We start from the raw sequence: 19,228 nt of genomic DNA on the forward strand, positions 1-19,228 counted from the left end.
GCTGATTGTGCCGCTGCGGCGCGTGCCAACGTGATAACCTAATAATTAACCCGCGAAAATCCTCGACCGAACTTCCTTTATACCTCTCATCCCACTTGCGACTGGGCCGTTCCGACGAATACGGGATATCATTCGGCCCTCCGACAGGATGCCTCCCGGCGAGGCATACGGCAGCCAGGGCCAGCAGCAGCAACACCACCAATTCCAGCAAGTGCACCCGCAAGCGCAACAATTACAGCACCAACACCAGCACCAACACCTCGCGCCGCTGCACGCTGGCCTGCAAGCACCCCCACCACTGTTACCACACCCGCAGTTCGCGAATCCATATCCCAATGGAAACCAGCAGTACCAACATCAACATCAACACCAGCTCCAGCACCAACAACAGCACCAACAACAGCACCAGCAACAGCACCAGCAACAGCACCAGCAACAGCACCAGCAACAGCACCAGCAACAGCACCTGCAACAGCACCTGCAACATGTCCATCCTTCATACGCCCAGCAACAGCAGCAGCCTGTGCAGTTCTATCCCAACAATGCGCAGCAGCCGCAGCAGCAGCAGTATCCAAACTACAATGGCGCCTTTCACCACCAACCCGCTCCCGCTTTCGCTCCCACTCCCCAACCCGCGCCGCTTCCTCAACCTGCACCCGTGTCCACGCCGATGCCAACACCCATTCAGTTTGTCAACCCATCCTATCTCCAGCACTCACCCGCACCAAGGCCGTCCAACAATGCCTTCCCGGCGTCGCAACCACACACGCCGTCGACGATGAGCCCCCAATTGCCCCGCGCAGTCCAGCCAAACCCGCCGAAACCGATGCCCGTAAAGGCGAGCCCAAAACTGGAAGAGAAACGGCCGCCATCACGCGGAACGCCGAAACTCCTTACGCGAGACCCGAGGCGGCCAAGTTCGAGCGCCGGAGTCGCGAAATCACCCATCACCCCGCACGCATCTACCCACGCCGAGACGCTCCCACTTCTGCTGTCTGTGGCGGAGGACTGCTTCGAGAAAGCCAATGCGGCTGCCCAGCAGGTCGCTAAGACCATGAGCCCGAGTGAAGTTACGGAACATCACAAGCTAGTAGCCACAGGGCTAGGATGCCTGGACGTCGCGCTGAAGTCGAACAAGTTGTGGCCGCGGCTCGAGGCTAGGCTGTGTTTGCGCTACACCAGCATACTCATCGAGGAGACCACCAATATTACCGAGGCCGAAACAGCTCTGACGAGAGGCATTTCGGTGTGCGAGAAGGTATGGGATATCGCTCGCCAAGAAAGAACGCCAGCTAACAGCCGCCGCCCTAGCATCGGTTCCTCGATCTCAAGTACAGCTCGCAATTTCTCCTAATGAAGACACTCTTCCAGCGGAACCAAAAGGCGGCTTTCAAGTCCATCGACAGCCACATTGCCGACTGTACAACGTATGTTTGTCTGTTCGATATTCGCAAATTTTATTTAACTTGTATTAGTTATAAGCATGTCCCCTGGATCTATGCCTTCCGATTTCTCAAAGCCGCCTTCCACCTCCAGTCTGGCACAGCCGCCGACAACCATGCGATAGAGAATCTGCGCAAGATTGCCGGTATTGCGAATCAGCGCAGCGACAAGGGCATCTTCGTCATGGCCATGCTGCTCGAGGGCCTTGCTCACCTCAGCACCACGAAGGACGATTGGGCTACCCGCGTGCAGATGTGCATAGCCCAGGTATCCAAGTTGCAACTGGACGAATCGATTCGCACCCCCCAAACCGATGTCTTGTTGCTCTTGTTAGATTTGGCGTGTAGCCTACACCAGAAAACACATCAAATATCAGCACAAAAGCTCACGGCGCTTCAGAAGCGACTAGAGGAATTGAAGCAGTCACAAGATTGGCCTTCCCAGTCGGGCGAGATGATGCTGCCCGTCAACCGGATGCAGAACGCGCAGCAGATCGTCAGCCCTGACACGAGTGCGGTTCTGCGTCCTGGCGAGGATGGTGTCGACTATTTGGTACTATCAACGCTGGGGAAACAAGAAGCCTGGGCGCTGGCGTAAGCTCTCTTTCTGCGTGCCTCAGTGTAACCTTCTAACAACCTTCCAGGTATGTGTTCAATGGCATTGTAGCACATTACAAGGCTTCGACGCCCGGCCGCAGCTCGAGCATGTGGGGGGAGGCAGTAAGGTTATTAGAAGGTGAGTTTAAATCTGCTGTTCTCCTGAGCTCCACTTAACATGGTGTGCAGAAAACAAGCCTGTGTCATCATCACAGAGTCTCCCAGAAGCGCTAAAGCAGGCAGAGTGGACGAGGGAGCTCTCCTGTTACGCGCATATGCTCACCGGGCTCCAGGCGTCGACTCTGTCCGACTGGGCAAAAGTCAAAATGTGCCTGGACACGGTTAAACAGAACGAATCCCAATCGGAGTTCCTGAGTGTCTTGGCTCTTTATCTCGAAGGCGTCTTCCACCAGGGCACGGCGGCCCTCGAAAAAGCCACAGCGATATGGAAAGATAAGAGATTCGAAATGGACTGGAGCGGCGCGCCCAAGGCCACCGGCAGCCGCATCACAACGGAACTCTCTATCCTAGCCGCCATCAACCGGCTCTGGATCATGCAAGAACCATCCCAAACCGACGACGCCGAGATGGCCGAGCTCGTCGACCTGCTGCGCCCGATCTGCGAGGACAACCCGGACCAGGAGATCCGCACCGTCTACAACCTCGCCCTATCGTCCGTCCGCATGAACCCACCACTCTCCATCAACCAGATCAAGCGCCACATCCAGCAGTCGCTGAGCGGCGCCCAGCAGACCTGCAACACGCAGTACCTGGCGATCGCGCTCAACATCATGCGCGCGAGGCTGTTCGAGAACGTCGTTGGCGAGCAGGCGCTCAAGAGCGCCAGGGCCGGCTCGGCACAGGCGAGGAAGAGCGGCAACGTGCTGTGGATGAGCGTCGCCGACGGCATGCTGGCCCAGTCGTTTGAGATGCAGGGCGCGCTGGCCGAGGCGAGGGTCACGCGTGACTCGGGGGTGAGGTTGGCGAATGAGGCGTTTGCGAAGACGAAGGTATGATGTTTTTTTGGTGTTGCGGAGATGGTAAGAGTAAACTGTGATGCGGGTTTTTGCACGGCAGCTGAGGGGATTGTAATAATCATGGGTACCGATGTGTGAGCTTGGTTGGTTCAGGACGGCATTGTTTGGCGCACGGCTATCGTTACGACCGGCGTGGGGGGGACTACTAGAGAGATGTTGGCGTCGATTTTGTGACGTATACCCCGGGTATTTCTAGATGATTTGAAGTTGAATTGAAAGCGCATATGATATTTGCGTGATTGGTACTCCCAGGCACGCGTGGGTGGTTGATGCCAAGACTTTGCAGTATTGGTCGGAAGAGCCAGTCACCTTCGGCGAATATTCAAATACCACTTCAAGTTCGGTTTCCCTTCGAGTCTGATATCCCACAATGCGTCTCTTTCAAACCTCTTTTACTATTATGGTAAGGCGTAGACGGTAACTGCTACATATCAGGGTGCGGCTAGGAGTAGGTAGATGGACAAGACAGACGACTATGGCGGCCGCCATAGCTGTGCAACTTCACCATATAGTACACAATAATAGCATGCAGGGCCGAGAGTTGAATTGAAGCATTCTGTGAGCTACATGATACGGACCCAGATCCAACAACCCCCTTGTGCACCATCGTATTCATGTTCCCCAACCCGCCCGGCTTCTGCCCCCGAGCCTCAACTTGATATGTTCATATCTCCTGACCCAACGAATACAAAGACGAAGTGACCGTCTCCGCTCAACGTTTACCTAAACCAAAGCCAGTCAGCACCCACCCAAACAATCAAACCAACCCCCCCTACTCCCACCCACCAAACCCCTGACAAAGAACCAACCAACCACACATACCATACCACACCACACCCCAAACCCGAGGCGCTGCCAGATCAACTACAATCATTACTACAGCACCAACAATCGCCATAGATAAACCCGCCACAGCCACCACAGCCGAACCCGGCGGCCTGGCAGCGCGTGTTGCAGTCGGGGTCGTTGGGGTAGCTGCACGAGTTCAGGTGCCGCCACGTCTCGTCGGGCGTGCCGTCGCAGAGGCCGTGTACTGATGCGGCGAGCGCGAGGAGGGTCCAGGTGCGGAGGAGGGGGGTCTTCATGTTTGTGGGTTGGTTGGGGGTGTGGGGTGAGTTGGGTGGGAGTTGGTGGTGGTTTTGGTTTTAGTTTTGGTTCTGGTTGGGGATGTGATGTGATGTTTGTGGGATCGAAGGGGGCAGCTGGTGGATTTATGCTTTTCGGGGGGGGCTGGAGGTACGGGGGAAGATACTGAGGGCGGCATCATGTTGGTCAAGGACACCGGCCCGGGTAGTGAGTCGATCGTCGTCCGGATCGATAGTGTCATGATCGGTGCTATAAGCCGGGGCGACTACACCCCATTTAGCTCGACTCCTGGGGCTGAGCACCGCGTATTTCGGGCTTCTTGCTCGTTGGTGGACTACAGGATAGGAATCTCTTAATTTGTACACCCCTTTGGTATGTGAATGATGATTGGTGCCATCAAGGGAAGAGGTTTGTCCGCTCTGAGTCCCTGACTGAGAAGAACTCTCTGTACCTGCCATAGGCAATGCATATTGCCCGTTTGGAAATGCGTTCCTGCCACTCGTTGGCTCATGCGTATACAAAAAGGGTAAACACGATGCTCGACCCCTGGTGATTGCTCTCCCGGCGGATTTCTGTTGAATCAGGGCAACTGGGGAGCCGATCACAAGCATTCAGGCAAGGCAGCAACACCGCCCCCTTCGTTCACAGGTACCGTCGAAGCATTCTACTGGAACCGGTCGTCGGGGCTTCCACCTGACCCATTTAGCTCACTTCTCTCCCACTTAACACAGCCACCGTTGCCATGTGAGGGTATGCTCGCAATAGCCCTTCGAATACCAGACCTCTTTCATGGTTTCCAGAGAGCAGCCGGGCATTGTACAACATACATGTAACTATTTAAAGATCTACGGCATCTCCTCTAACATCCGGGTTGTCAGCCTGGCTATACCCCTGATTCCCCGCCCGTGACAGTGACGATCGGAAGACTCAAGATGTAACCGTGAGAGGAAAAGGAAACACGAATGCAACAGTGCCAAGTCAGAACAAGCTTTCCCGTCCCTAGGGAAGTGTATGATTGGTTTCCTCGAACACCACAGTTCGCTAGACTCGATCCAGCTTAGCCGCGAGCCCGTGGAATTGGACCGGTGGATAATCGTTACCTTATTCTGACGTCCTGCGCCTCACCACACTGCCAGGGAGCACCAAGGGTCAGTCAGCCGGGCCAAATGGAGGAGTCGAACTCTTTTGTTTCTTTTACTTCTTTTTTGTTCTTGAATTTTTGCTTCCCTTTCGAGTTGGGCTTTTCTTTTGGGCCCGAGGATGACGGGGTCGCTCGGCGAGTGGCCTACCTACCGTGAGAGTTGATTTGATGATGTATCAAGTATAGAATGCTTTGGAAAGGCACTTATGGAAAGTGCCACAAGGCATGGATTGGGGCCTTCAAAGCCATACACGGCTAGCTTTGAAGCGTTAAGAGCCAGAGGCACTAATACGCATCGCCGAGTCGTTGCGCCAAACCTCAACGGACTGGTTTTGGTTCTGGGTTTGGTTTTCCAGCTCGTTGTGAACCATGATAACGGGACGGTCAGAGTGAGTTTGAGCCCCGCCTCGCCCTCTTACGCGGCCGGCCGCGCTGCTCTTCTTCAATACCACGCACGTGCCTTTCCCATACGGTATCGTCATCTTCTTCGTCTTCAGATGTGAAATAGCCTTCCTCATCCACATCTTGCTGGCCGCCACGGCTGTGACTTCCGCCCCCCCGCTTACACTCTGGGGGGCTCACGCTTCGAGGCTTCCCAGCTTCGTAGAGGGCAAACAAGGGCGGCCCATCAATATCCTCCTCTACGAGCTCCGGCCCACGATCCTCGTCGACAACCATAAAACGGGCCACCCGCCGACGTTGACCAGCCGTCACGAACGCCTTGACGGCTATAAAGATATTGAGAGCGAAGCGTGCGTAGAGAAACTCACGTGAACAGTTGGCGAGCCGGGAGTGGGGCAGGCGAATGTCATAGTGAAGGCTCGAGAACATGGGGTCCGCCCCGGAGAGTATGTGTACCGCGTACTGGTGCTGCTGGTGCTGCTGTTGTTGTTGCTGCTGCGTGCCATCGGTAGCGGAGAGCACAGAGTTGTGGCCCGGGTTGGCTCCCGTAGCCGGCAGAGCCTCAGGGACCTTGGGCACGAGTACAAAGGCCCATGTATCCAAGCATATGTGGACATCAGACCTCAGTGCGATATAGTTGGCCGAATCGTCGATATCGACAACCGCGTCGACGCCATACCTGCTCATTCCGTTGCGGGCAAACCAAACCCGCTCGTTAGTCGGGACAAGATGTGCGCGCTGTACGGCCCAGGTACATCCCGTTACGGCGCAGAGCAGTTGGGAAGGCGATGGGGAAGGCAAGACTCGGGGGCGCCGCGGCCAGAAGTCAGGGATACGGTTGTGCGGAAACTGCCAGTCGCGGAAGGATGGGACGATGGGGTATTCGTCTATATGGCATGCAAAACCGTCAGTAGAAGGTGAGGGAGTGCGTGGAGAAGAGGTTGACTTGCCTATTGGGCTGCTCGGAACGATAAAGTAATATTCGCTAGCCGTAAGGATGCCAACGATTGGGACTGACGCGTTGACTGGCTGGGTGCCGGCCCTGTCGAGGGCCAGGAAGCCATCAAACGCGTTATTGGCCACAATTTGGCATGCTGTCAGTGCAGTCCGATGATGAAGGCCAAACTGCAGCGCGCCGTCTACTGAGGGAACATGGTCGACTCGGTCGACTCGTGGCATGCGGAAGAGGAGGTTAGTTGGTTCATTGTACCCTGGGTGGAGGAAGCTGATGGCGTCTTGCCCAAGCCCACTCTCCTGAGTCGTTCCGATGCTACGGGAGGAAGGCGGATTTCAGCAACGATGGGGGCCGGCATGTTTTGCAAGATACCTATCACAACAGTCTAGTGCATCGCGATCGCGCCATCGGTGGGGATTGATGCCTCGCGCCGAGATCACTTGCAGCTGAGCCAAGCTTGGCAGCTTAACCTTATCGATAACAACCTTCAACCGCAGTCCATCAACCCCTGCAACATTTTTCCCATCAACCAACCCATTGACCTCATCACCAAGCTCAAACAAACAAACCACACCCACAACCACCCCAGCAACCCAAACCAGACAATCGGCCACAGCCCCCACCAAAATGACCTCCCAACAACAACAACAACCACCACCCACCCCTCCCACAACAACCCCCTCACAACCCCCCCAACCCCCCTCCCCCCCACCAACACCACCAGAACCAGAACGCAACCCCCTCCTCCGCCCCACCGCCATCGCCCTCACCATCCTCTGCCCCATCGCGCTCCTCCTCCCGACCCGCGGCGGCGGCCGCGCCAAGTCCCTGGTGCAAAACGTCGTGCTCGCCTCCGGTGGCTTCTGGGGCGTCAACCAGCTGGCGACCGAGTACACGGGCAAGGCGCTGACGGCGCGGTGGGGGGATCGGTTAGGGGGGGTTTTGGGGGGGAGGTCTGTAGCGAATGGGGGTGGTGGTGTGGGTGGTGGTGATGGGAAGGGGGAGGAGGTGAAGGTGGGGGTGTTTGATAGCCTGCCGACGGAGCGGGCGGCGAGGAATAAGATGCTGATCGAGGCGGAGCGGAAGCGGCGGGCCGAGGCGGAGGGGCGGGAGTATGTGCCGCGGAAGGCGCAGGCGGGGTTGGTGGAGAGGTTCTGGATGGGCGGAGAGAAGGAGGGGTGGCAGGAGAAGAGGCTGGAGGAGGAGCGCAAGGCGATCGAGAGTGGGAAGGGGTATGGCGAGTTGATTGCGGAGCAGGTGCGGGAGGTTTGGAAGGGGAAGGGTGGTGGTGATGGGCAGGGGGGTGGGAAGGGCGAGGGGGAGGGTCAGGGTGACGGGAAGGGGAAGAAGGAATAGAGTGCCGGGGACCTAGGAGGAGGATTGGAATTGTAAGATGATCCGACCGGATATCCGATAATGGAGAGAGGCTAGAGGCTGAAGGGTTGTATAAGTATCTACTTGCCAGGGACGCAAAACAGAGTGCATCATATCTCTTTTTTGTATTATTACATGTTTTTTTTACAGCGGTATCCTGATATATAGTCCGTTTGCAACCGTCGAGGCCCCAATCCTCGTTTTGCCGAAACCGTGACCCGTCCACGGGAGCCCAGAGAGCAGCCGTGGACTATCCGGAAGAACCTTCGCTTTTTTGGATGGCTTGTTTGAGCGCCTTCCGTTGTTTCTTGGCATTTATCCTCGCCACCCGCTCCTCCTTCCGTCGTAAGCCTGCTATTATGCGGCCCCGCCTCACGTCACCGACCTCTGGAAGTCCCTGCGCGATTAGGGCATGGAGTCCGGCTCTCTCTGCCAGGACGAGTCGCCGGTGGTTCTTGCGCGTGAATTCCTTGGACTTGCGGACGATCGCCTGCGCATCTCTTTGTACGATGAACTGATGGACCCTGGCTTCCACCTCAGCGACGGGATCGGGGAGGTCCGGGGAAATGCGAAGCTTCTTCCGGGCAACCAGCCTCTGGCGGTTCATAATATCCACCCGCCGCCGTTCCTCGCGAAGGTTACGATATAAGAACTGGTGCAGCTTGTGGTTGATGACCCACGAGCGGAGCTCAGTGTCTGCGCGCCTAGGCCACTGTTTCTCGCTTGCGGGGTTTTCCACTACGTCGTATTCGAGCTGCTGCCTCTTGAACGACGCAAGAATCATGACCCGCTTGTGTGCCGCGAGTGGGCCTCTCTCATGTAACGCCTTCAGTTCCTCGTAAGGGACTTCGATATTCGCTGGCACGTCCCGTAACCTGGCCTCCTGTGCCAAGCGTGCCTAATCAATTCGCAAGCTGTCAGTAAGGGGACATTCGTAGAGCTTGCGGGGAACATGGATGTATTGCCTTTTTCACTGCAGCCCAATGGAGCTGTGCCATTGGGGGGACTGATGTCTCTCTAACACCCGCCTCGCCTTGTTGGCCTGGTGCCTCTCTAACACTCGCTTCGCCTTGTCGGCCCGGTGCCTCTCTAAAACCCGCCTCGCCTTGTCGGCCTGGTGTCCCTCTAACACCAGCCTCGCCTTGTCGGCCCGGTGCCACTCTAACACCCGCCTCGACTTGTCGGCCCGGTGCCGCTCCAACGCCCATCTCGCCTTGTCGGTTTGGTGTCTCTCTAACACCCGCCTCGACTTGTCGGCCCGGTGCCGCTCTAACGCCCATCTCGCCTTGTCGGCCCGGTGCCACTCTGGCGCCCATCTCGCCTTGTCGGCCCGGTGCCGCTCTAACGCCCATCTCGCCTGGTCGGCCCGGTGCCGCTTTAACGCCCATCTCCCCTTGTCGGCCTGGTGTCTCCCCAACACCCGCCTCGCCTTGTTCTTTTCCTTCACTCTTCCCTTCCAGTTTTAGCACCAGAGCGTTGAGCCTTCGCTCCAGAGCCTCTAAATTCCGCTCCCTTTCCTTCAACTGCTGTTCCTTTGTCGATAACAGTTCCGCCTCCCTACTCCTCGCTTCCGCCTCGATGCCACCAGTCTCAAGTCTGCTTTCGCTTTCCACGGCGGCAGGATCGCTCTTCTCCTGCCCCCTTGCCGGTGAAATTTTGTTGTAAAACATCATTAGGGGATCCGCAGAGTAGGGTTCTTCTGGAGGAGCGGCTTCTTCTCGGACAGGGGCTTCTTTAGGGGACCGCAGTTTCCTAGCCCACCCCCCACTGTCGGATAGGCTGTAGCGTAGCGGGAGTGATGAGGGAATTCTGTCGTTGGGGCTAGACATGTATCGGTGGATGCTCGGTTCGTGGCCGTCCTTGTTGTACACGACTCGGCGTTGCTCAACCTGGTCGGGTTCCGAAGTGTTTGGCTTGTCCGCCTCGTTCGGCGGCTCTCGCTCGGGCCATGGTGAAGTGGGTTCGGCGAGCTCGGAGGTCCGGGGTTTTCGTGCTTCCGGTACATAGTCCGAGCGTGTATTCTTACATAGCGGCGCTGTGTGGTGAATGGATCGACGGCTTGGGGGGGCGGGCAGCAGTTGTGCTGATGTTAGGCAGAGTTGCCGTGTTATTGCGTGCGGATTGAGAACACCCCGGTGGCAGGGCACCGGGAAGGGACGCATTTTAACGGAAAGGGGGTGACCGCGAGGTAATTGTCGGATAAGCTTGTCTCGGTGACCGCGGCGCAAGTCAAATTGTCAAATTGAAACCCTCGAGGTTTTTGGGACTTTTCCACTAGCTTATCTTATCAGTACCTCTGTCCCTGGTCGCCAAGACAGGGTTTACACCTCCGCCGGGGTCACAAACCAAACAGACCAGGGGAGGGGGCAAGGGCTTTCAGGTGCGCCCTGGACATGTCACATCCCATAGAAAATGCTAGAAGAGTGACCATATGGGTGCACCCACCGAACCCAGCGACGCTCGTCAGGTGCCGTCATCCAATAGAAAATGCTAAAATAACAGTTAACTTGGCCTGCTCGTCCCCTTGCCAAAACCCCCTGTCTGTTTGGTTTGTGACCCCGGCGGAGGTGTACTACACTAGTGTACATATAACGCCTCGCCGTGCCTGGCGAACCTGGATCGCTCCATGCAGGTCTAGCCATAAACCCGAATCAAGAAGAGGAGACGGAAAGAGAAGAACCGTGACAGTCATTGGGGCTAGTAGGAGGCCGGATACCTAGGTAGGTAGTCAATGCCAGTACTGAGGGTCTCATTGGGAATTCCTCGGGTGCCAGATGCTGCCAGCCGTCCAGGCGACCCATCGCGCTGTTAGCCGCGAATGGACAGGATCGGGACAGGGCCCGACAGGTTCGTCATGCATCAAACCTGAAACCACCCACACAAGGCCTCGACCGCCTCAGCGGGCGGCAACCCTTTCCCCCGCATTTTCTAAAAGTGGGATGTGTGGTTGGTGGTTGTTGTTTTCAATGTTCCTTGGACTCGGCTGTCAGCTGCAGCAACACCTAACTACCGGGTAAGCCAACGGTTTGGAGCGCCGTGATTCTGCAATTAGGCGCTTCCGTGGTGGCCACCATGACCAGGCTCTCGAGGGATTTTGTCGGCGTGGTGTCCCACCAGAGATGAGTTGCCTCTGTGCGAGGTCTCTTCTCAGTGGCGGCCTCCTTCACTTGATCAGCTTCCACGAAGCACACAGCCTGCCATTTTCTCCACTGATCTCCGGCTTTTGTTGCTGGACACTTGGCGGGAAACGTCACCAGGTGGCTCGTGTTCGGGGAAATCAGCCCTTCTGCCCTCGTCTTAACTACCAAGCCACCAGGGCATCGTTGCGATTGTGTTCTATTTTTGATCAGCGGCGAGTAATTTTCTTTTCGTCTTATCAATCGGCCACTTTATCTGTTGAAGTCAGCAGGTCGATGCAAATCCATCAACGACCTTGAATACCCAGCCCACCTAGCCCCATTGTGGCCGTGTGTTGACTTGACTGTTCGGCTGCTGGGTTGAGATCCACACTCGACCCAAGATCCAAAAGCACCACCCACCCAACTCCACTAGCACTGGCCAGCAACCCGGCCCTGGCAAATCAAGAAACACGCGTACGTCTTGAAATATTCAGGCCACTTGCATTCCATAAACTGCTGCTCCCGTCCTGGCCTGGCCACTTTCCCACTTTCAACACCATTCCCGACTCGACGGTACAACCAGACTTTGTGCTCATTGTTTGCGACAGTGCGACCCAAACGGGACTTCTCCAAACTCTCGGAGGCCCCTACACCCGCAACCCCCCGAAACACCTTGCGGGTCTGCAACGGTTAATTCCTGTTTCCCTGGCCTGGCCCTGCTTCACTTCGCTCGACTTGCGACATTACCGTCGACCGACCTTCGTTCTTCCACACTAGTTGGCACCCGTTGCTAAATTGTCGCCCGATTACGACCATCGCTTTTTCCAACACACCATTTAGCCCGGGAGATTTGCGGTTCGGTGCTCTCGAGAGCCCGGGCAGCCCCCAAACAAGAAATAAAAATGGCAGCCAACGATTATTACCAGCAAAAACCCCTACCCGATGCGGCCGGCCTGGGATACGACAGCAGCCGGCCAGCACCATCCTCTTCCTCTGTCTACTCTACGCCCGCACCCCCATACAGCTCGCAACCCTATCTCGCTCCCGGGGACCGGCCGAACCAAGGCACATCTCCTTCGCCCTTCGAAACCGTCTTCGACGACCATGTGTATCCCGCAAGCACACACCAGCCCACTCCGACCTCAAGTATGCACCGATTAAGCCACCAAGACACTGGCTACCACGGCCATTCACCCGTTTCGCCCGACGACATGTACGGTCGTGCGACTGACAACATCCCCCTCCAAGACCATGCCCAGCGCGTGCCGTCCAAGGACCCCGAAATGCAGGACCACGTCTACGACGCGTCGTCGAAGTCGAAGGCTCGCAAAGGGCGCGTGCGGTTTGGCGAGCTCGGCATGTTGGGTTCCGGCCGCAAGAAGATACCGTTCGTCGTCTACTTTTTGACCATTGTCCAGGTCGCTGTCTTCATCGGCGAGATTGTCAAGAACGGTAGGTAGCAAGCCCCTCCCCCCTCCCCTCTATTTCCCCCTCCATTGAGCGAGTTGTTAGCTCGGCAAGACGCAGAAGATTAACGACCACCTAGCTACCACTACCGGCTCCCCCATCATGATTAAACCCTCCTTCAATCCCATGATCGGTCCGTCCCCCTACGTCCTCATCAACATGGGCGCCCGCTTCGTCCCCTGCATGCACAATGTAGAGGGGATCCAAAACGCCGATGCGAGGAATTACACTGATGGGAAGCTACCGTGGCCGTGCCCCAGCTCCACCACTCTCGACGAAAATGCCCCCGAGAATCACTGCACCCTTTCCGACCTTTGCGGCTTTGGCGGCGTCCCGGAGCCCGCCTACAAAGTAGGCACCCCGCTCGACACCCAGCCCGCCCCCAACCAGTGGTTCCGCTTCATCGTCCCCATCTTCATGCACGCGGGGCTCATCCACATCGGCTTCAACATGCTCCTGCAGCTCACCCTCGGCCGCGACATGGAGAAGTCCATCGGCTCCATCCGCTTCTTCCTCGTCTACATGTCGGCCGGCATCTTCGGCTTCGTCATGGGCGGCAACTACGCCGGCACCGCCATCGCCTCCACGGGCGCCTCGGGCTCCCTCTTCGGCATCATCGCCCTCACCCTGCTCGACCTGCTCTACTCGTGGCGCGACCGCGCCAGCCCCGTCAAGGACCTGCTCTTCATCCTGCTCGACATCGTCATCTCCTTCGTGCTCGGCCTGCTCCCCGGCCTCGACAACTTCGCCCACATCGGCGGCTTCCTCATGGGCCTCGGCCTCGGCGTCTGCCTGCTGCACTCCCCCAACTCCCTGCGCCGCCGCATCGGCGACGATGTCCCCTACGCGAGTTCCCACGTCAGTGGCGGGTCCGCCGCCCACGGCACCCCGCCGTCGTTCGTGAGGAATCCCGTGGGTTTCTTCAAGGGCCGTCGCCCGTTGTGGTGGGCTTGGTGGCTGATTCGTGCCGGTGCCCTCGTGCTGGTGACCGTCGGGTTCATCCTGCTGTTGAAGAACTTCTATGTGGATCGCGTGACGTGTGATTGGTGCCGCTATCTGAGTTGTTTGGTAAGTCTCGGCTTTATTTTCCTTTTTCGTACCCATTTCCCCTTCTCTCGGGAGCTTGTAGCTAATACGGTGCCGTTTCTAGCCTGTGAATGATTGGTGCGAGGTCGGGAACTTGCAGTTATAATCATCTCCGAGGCGTGGCGTGCGCATGCGCGCGTCGCTTCTCTCAAAACTTGCCAACGTGGCACGGCAATATGGGAATCATCACGCCCCTTCGACTTGCCACTTACTCCGCGTTGAGTTGGTCTTGGTTTGAGCTGGTTTGGGAAGAAAAGGGTTCAGGGCGGAGGGCATAATAGGCTCACGTTATGCATAGCAGCGGCGTTTTGGGATTTGGCTTTGTTTCATTTACTCCACTATTTCCTTTTTTTTTTCCTTTCACCTCGGCGGTTTTGGGATCATCTACTCGGCGGCGGCGGCGGCGGTAGGACTCGCTTTGTGCATGGCCAGGATTGATGACGTCTCGCGTTGGTATTCTGTTGCGTTTACCCTCCAATGTAATCGTATTGTGATTGTTGGATGATGGGTTAGAAGGCCGTGTTAGAGAGGACAGGTCAGAAGGAAGGGAAGAAGAATAGAAGGGCATGGGGATATCGGGGCAAGATTTATTCATTAATCAACTTGGTGCTTCCTTGGACCGTTTATTTGTCTCAATGGAACGTTGCGAGGTGTGAAGATGGAGTTGCTGGGTATAATAAGGAGTGATCGTGGTATGGTATATGGTACAGTTCATGGTACAAATCTATCGTCCAACAATATGGTACAATCCGGGTGGATGCCCACCTCTATTTACTCCTTTTTCGGCCCATCCTCATTCACATCCTCATATCCATTCTCATCCACACCCTCATCCACATCCTCATATCCATTCTCCGCCTCTTCCCGCGCCGCCCCAAACACCTGCTCATACGGCAGCGGCTCCAATGAACCATAGACATGGACGGGCTGGCCGCGCTGGCGCCTGTCCTCGTCGCGGCGAAACCGGCGCCCGGTGGTGCTGTAGCGGTCCAGGCTGCCGCGGAACATGTCGTACCAGCGGTCGCGCTGGTCCCCTTGCTCCGGGTAGAGCAGGTTCTTGCGGCGCTTGAGCACCATCTCGTACAGGTTCTGCGCCCGCGCCGGCTTGACCTCCTCGATGGCGTACTCGACCTGCCACTTTTGTTTGGCCGTCAGGTTCTCGGGCCGCTCGACGTACTTGCCGTCGACCTTGTTGCGGATGGTGAGGATGAGGCCGTAGAGTTCTTTGTTTTTGGCTTGGGTCTCGCCTGGGATTTCGGAGTCGGCTTCGGCTTCGGCTTCTACGTCTGTTTCTGTTTCTGCTTCTGCTTCTGCTTCTGCGGAAGAAGGTGTTGCGTCTTCGGACGGTGTGGCAGAAGTTTCGGTGGTTGGCTCGGGTGTCACAGAGTCTTCCGATGCGGCGGCCAACGTCTCCCCCGCCTCCGGGGCTGACTCGGCGGCTTCGGTCGACTCGACCGGTTCAGCTGTCTCCGCCGTCTCAGTCTCAGTTGGTTCCACCTGCTCCCCAGGTTGGACCACCACAGTACCCGTCTCAATAACACCGTTTCCTACGCCCTCCTCAACCTTGTCCTCTCCCTGTGGCTGCTCCGTGAGCTCCAAGAAGATCTTCTCGACCTTCCGGCGGCTGGCCGCGTTTTTCGGCTCGTCTTCGTAAATGATGTCCTCATCCTCGCTGGCCCGCCGCCTACTGGGGATCGTACGGATCTCGGCCGCCAGCTTGACAATCAGGTCTTTCAAGGTAGGCTCGTCGGCAGACGAGTCCTCGGTTGCGGGCGTTTGCCCATCCTCTTCGGGCTCCTCGCCCGACTCCTCGTCCAACTCCTCGGAGGGCTCTGCTGCCTTTGAAGCGCCAACCGACGCGGCATCAGTTTCCTCGACCGAATCGGCAAGCTCGGAAGATTCCTGGGCTTCGGGAGCAACGCGGCGGGTGTTGCTGGTCATCGCCTCGAGGAAGGCGTCGACGTAGCGCTGGGTCTCGTCGGGGGCCGTGGTGCGGAGGAGCCCGCTCTCCTGGAGAGCATCCTCGATGGCCTCGCGGACAAAGGTTGTGCCGTGCTCCTCGTCCTCCAGCTCATCCTCCACTTTGCGCCTCACCTCCGTCCAGGCGGGAGAGGTGGAGATCTGCTCGGCCCCAGCCTCGTCGATATCATGTTCGTCGGCCTCGTCAACCGCCTCTTCTCCGTCCTCTTCCGCCCCCAAGGCACGCGACCCCCCGACAATGCCCATCATCTCGCGCTCAAATTCTTCAACCTTGGCTTGCGTGGCGCCCTGGATCTCCTCAATCTCGGCTGGGGTGACCGGCTTGGCGAAGATGTACATGAAGGGCGTATTATCCCCTCGTGTCTCAAAGTGTAGGCGCAGGGATCGGCCGGGGTACTTGGCCGCGGCCTTGTCCAGAACTTTGTTGAGCAGATGGAGACTCAACTTGAACTCGCGGTCGCCCAAAGTTGTGTCCTCCTGGCCGTGGAGCGAAAGGTCCATCTCCGGAAGGGGAATGTATTGAAAGCCAAAGATACGTTCCGTGTTGTGGTAGGCGACGAAGATGCCGTCCATGCGGCCCATGCGGACCTGGAGCGAGTATTTGAGAAAAGCGGAGCGGATCATGTCGTAATACTCGCGCTCAAACGACTCCCACTGACCGAAGCGGCTGCGAATCTCGTAGCCCATGCCCTTGTAGGGGTCGCGGGCATCCATGCGGATAGAGACGACGGCCCTAGTCTTGAGATCGAACATGCCGGTGCCAGGAAGTCTGGGGTCGTAGGCGTCTAGCTGGGACCGCATCATGAAATCGCCCAAGGTGGTGTAGTGATACGACTCGGGGCCGTTGCGCTCCTCCTCGGTTAGCTGGTCCGAGTTTGTTCGGCGGTATTTTTCAAACTCTTCTTTGGGTAGGGTCAGGAACTTCTCCATGGATTTGCCGAGCATGCTCAGGACGTTTGCGGTATCAAACTCCTTGTCGGCATCGATGGCGTACGTGCCATCTTTCCAGTGGAGGAAGGTGGCGGCGGGGGCGCGCATAATGCGAGTGAAGCGGTACGAATCGATCTCGAAGTCCTTGGACACCATAGCAGGATTGATGGGGCGCCAGGACGAGAGGAGGAAGTGGAAGTGGGCAAGGGTTGAAGTCATGCTCGAGGTCGAGCCTGTGTACTTCTTCTGGTGCTCGGCGGCTGTCTCAATGAGGACGTTGTCCTTGGAGGACGTGACGTATTGTTTGATAGCGTCGAAGTCGAACTCTTTGATGGGCATGATGCGCTCTAAGTAGGGATCGAAGTTGAAGACCCGGGAGCGGGGATCTTGGATGTGGTAAACACCCGGGTTGAAGAGCACGCGGTCCAGGCCGTAAGCTAGACTAGGGACAGGTGGCTGTTCCTTTTCAACCGGGGTTAAATCGATTTTATTGGCATCGATGCGGTTGACAACGAAGTCGGGAGACTTCTTGCCGCTCGTTTTGGTGCCGGCGCGAAGCGACGAGACCTTGGCCTTGGGGCCGGCTTTGGAAGCTTTCTGTGGTGATGAGGAAGCAGCCTTCGGCTTAGGTGCCCTCCTAGTAGCCTTCCCAGACGAGCGCTCCTCCGGCACCGCTTCCTCCGCTACTTCCTCGTCCCCCTTTGGCCGTCCAATACCCAAGGCCTCTTTCAAGGTCTTGCCTAACCGCGCCGGTTTCTTTTCCTGTGGCGCATCTATCGGTGGACTCTCGATCGGTACATGTGGGAGGCCCGGTGTAGCATCCCCCAACTCCTGGCGGAGGACCTGCTTCAGGAGGTGAAGAACGCCTTCGAGCCTTCTGTCGCGGCCCGGAGATTTCTGTATTTCCTCAACCTCGGCGGCAAGTTCATGTCTGGTTTGAGAGGGCGAGCGGCGGCTGTCCTTAATGTCCTTCAACACATTCAGGGTTTCAAGCCAGATCTGTCGTCTAGCGGCCGGCGAGTCCGAGGATGGCGTCAAAGCGGATGAGGTTGACTTTGAGGGCCTGGTTGATTTTGAGTATTTAGCCTTTGACCTTGGAGTCGTGGGTTTCTCGGAATCTTTGTTGCTCCGTTTCCTGTAATCTTTCTTGGTTTCTTTCCCAGAATCCCCCTTGGCCTGTCTCTCAACCCTTTTCCTGCGCCTTTTCTCTGGACCATTCTCTGCCTCTTTCTCGGTCGCCCCTGACTCCTGCGATAGCTCTGAGGGCTGTGCGGGCTGATCAATGGTCGATGGCGACGAGTAGTGGCGTGCTGCACAAATTTTTGCGACGGCACTCGGTAGCCTCGTGGCACCGCTGGCGAGGAGCGCGCGACATGATAAACATATAAAATGAGTTCTCAGTGCGCTACGCCCTTGACTAACCAGTCGCAACATGGCGATACACTTGAATCGGGGATCACGGTCAAAGCCTAGCGTTTTGGTAGTGGCGATCCAAAACCGAATCTTATCTAGAATAAATTCAGACGCGATCTCTGCACCAAAAGCTTATCGCGATTGACCAGGGCGACCTGACCCCTGTAATCTGGACTTTTTTCTCCACTTGGCTCGACGAGAGCGGACTTTTATTCTACCGAGATGGAGGGGTTGGCCCGATAGGTGGACCACTCTCTGGCCAAAAAAAGCCGAACTCCAAGTTGAGGGGCCGCCGAAACCTTGGTCGAGGAGAACCAAAACAAAGCCATTCGAAAGCCCAAAGTCCATTTTTTATTTGACTCGGTTTCTTTTGATTATTTTATTTTGCGCGGTTTTCTTTATCTCTTCTTTTTCTTAGTTTTTCTTTTACTTCTTTCGCTTTTCTTGATTTCTCGCTCCGCTTTCGAGTTCGGCTTTTTTTTGGCCAAAGGGAGGTGGACCCAGCATGCCAAACATTTCCCATTCTGGCAATGCAGCAGAAATACTGTCGAAGGTCAAGCTTCTACTTCGTACTTCACCACGGTCAACGAAAGCCCAGCTGCCTCACCGACGCTAAAAAGCCAATAATCCAATAATTCATCACTGCCTGGCCGTTTCGAACATCTTTTGTGTTCTCTTTCGCACAAAATCCAGCTCTATTGGAATCCACTCTCATTACACGCGTCTTGAGGAGTCACTACAAGTACGAGCCCTCCCCTCTTTGCCCATCATGGCATGTCGGGGTGTTGGTGTTTTTGGTGTTTTTGGTGCACATGTGATCCTGCCGTACCTCCCAGACATTCAGGCTCCGCGTCGATGACGGCAGGTCGCCAGACACAAGTCAACCTTGGGGGTCGATCCGGACATTTTCCAGAGAGCTAGACAACGGGGTGATGGCGGCACACCAGTGACTAATGCATCTGGGGTTCAAGAGCGGGAGGTGGAAGACAAGGGCAGCAGGCCAAAATCTCCAAGCGATGTGTCCTCGCGGGGCATCGCCCTCGACAGGCACGGGGGGAGGTTCGGGGCCAATTGGAGCGACACGCTTCGTGATACATACCCCTTCCGCGGCCCGTCGACCCCCATCTTTACTAACATCTTCCGACAAGACCTCCACCGGGCTTGATATATGAAGTTCCCACGTGCGACGAATGCCACTC

The 19,228-nt window shown here is 56.7% G+C and overlaps 7 protein-coding genes across 7 annotated transcripts; 3 read left to right on the top strand and 4 right to left on the bottom strand.

Moving 5' to 3' along the window:
* Window positions 1-443: 443 nt before the first annotated feature.
* On the top strand, window positions 444-3,298 carry F5144DRAFT_568882 (cohesin loading factor). The gene is made up of 5 exons (XM_066788669.1): window positions 444-1,258; window positions 1,312-1,427; window positions 1,476-2,036; window positions 2,087-2,178; window positions 2,229-3,298. Exons 1-5 carry the CDS (start codon window positions 671-673, stop codon window positions 3,053-3,055), a joined length of 2,184 nt encoding a protein of 727 aa, XP_066645127.1. The 5' UTR covers window positions 444-670; the 3' UTR covers window positions 3,056-3,298.
* Window positions 3,299-3,643: 345 nt separating this feature from the next.
* F5144DRAFT_628833 (uncharacterized protein) lies at window positions 3,644-4,161 on the bottom strand (the record flags this gene model as incomplete). Its single annotated transcript, XM_066792354.1, has 2 exons — window positions 3,644-3,799; window positions 3,966-4,161. The coding sequence occupies 2 exons, from the start codon at window positions 4,159-4,161 to the stop codon at window positions 3,789-3,791; spliced, it is 207 nt and encodes a 68-aa protein (XP_066645128.1). The 3' UTR covers window positions 3,644-3,788.
* Window positions 4,162-5,687: 1,526 nt separating this feature from the next.
* F5144DRAFT_591857 (uncharacterized protein) lies at window positions 5,688-6,884 on the bottom strand (the record flags this gene model as incomplete). The annotated part of the gene is made up of 2 exons (XM_066790309.1): window positions 5,688-6,443; window positions 6,675-6,884. The coding sequence occupies 2 exons, from the start codon at window positions 6,882-6,884 to the stop codon at window positions 5,688-5,690; spliced, it is 966 nt and encodes a 321-aa protein (XP_066645129.1).
* Window positions 6,885-7,198: 314 nt separating this feature from the next.
* Window positions 7,199-8,190, top strand: F5144DRAFT_628835 (uncharacterized protein). The gene has a single exon (XM_066792355.1). The coding sequence runs from the start codon at window positions 7,288-7,290 to the stop codon at window positions 8,014-8,016; it is 729 nt and encodes a 242-aa protein (XP_066645130.1). The 5' UTR covers window positions 7,199-7,287; the 3' UTR covers window positions 8,017-8,190.
* A 94-nt stretch (window positions 8,191-8,284) lies between these two features.
* On the bottom strand, window positions 8,285-9,984 carry F5144DRAFT_487267 (uncharacterized protein; the record flags this gene model as incomplete). The annotated part of the gene is given in 5 exon segments (XM_066785599.1): window positions 8,285-8,932; window positions 9,167-9,386; window positions 9,580-9,801; window positions 9,904-9,907; window positions 9,924-9,984. 5 exon segments carry the CDS (start codon window positions 9,982-9,984, stop codon window positions 8,285-8,287), a joined length of 1,155 nt encoding a protein of 384 aa, XP_066645131.1.
* Window positions 9,985-11,763: 1,779 nt separating this feature from the next.
* F5144DRAFT_197900 (uncharacterized protein) lies at window positions 11,764-14,145 on the top strand. The gene is made up of 3 exons (XM_066782875.1): window positions 11,764-12,605; window positions 12,700-13,688; window positions 13,771-14,145. The coding sequence occupies exons 1-3, from the start codon at window positions 12,056-12,058 to the stop codon at window positions 13,810-13,812; spliced, it is 1,581 nt and encodes a 526-aa protein (XP_066645132.1). The 5' UTR covers window positions 11,764-12,055; the 3' UTR covers window positions 13,813-14,145.
* F5144DRAFT_197905 (mitochondrial protein Pet127-domain-containing protein) lies at window positions 14,130-18,169 on the bottom strand. Its single transcript, XM_066782876.1, has one exon. The coding sequence runs from the start codon at window positions 18,048-18,050 to the stop codon at window positions 14,478-14,480; it is 3,573 nt and encodes a 1,190-aa protein (XP_066645133.1). The 5' UTR covers window positions 18,051-18,169; the 3' UTR covers window positions 14,130-14,477.
* Window positions 18,170-19,228: the final 1,059 nt, after the last annotated feature.

The sequence above is a fragment of the Chaetomium tenue genome, assembly GCF_020726465.1.
Source record: "Chaetomium tenue strain MPI-SDFR-AT-0079 chromosome Unknown F5144scaffold_3, whole genome shotgun sequence".
In the NCBI taxonomy this organism is placed as follows: Eukaryota; Fungi; Ascomycota; class Sordariomycetes; order Sordariales; family Chaetomiaceae; genus Chaetomium; species Chaetomium tenue.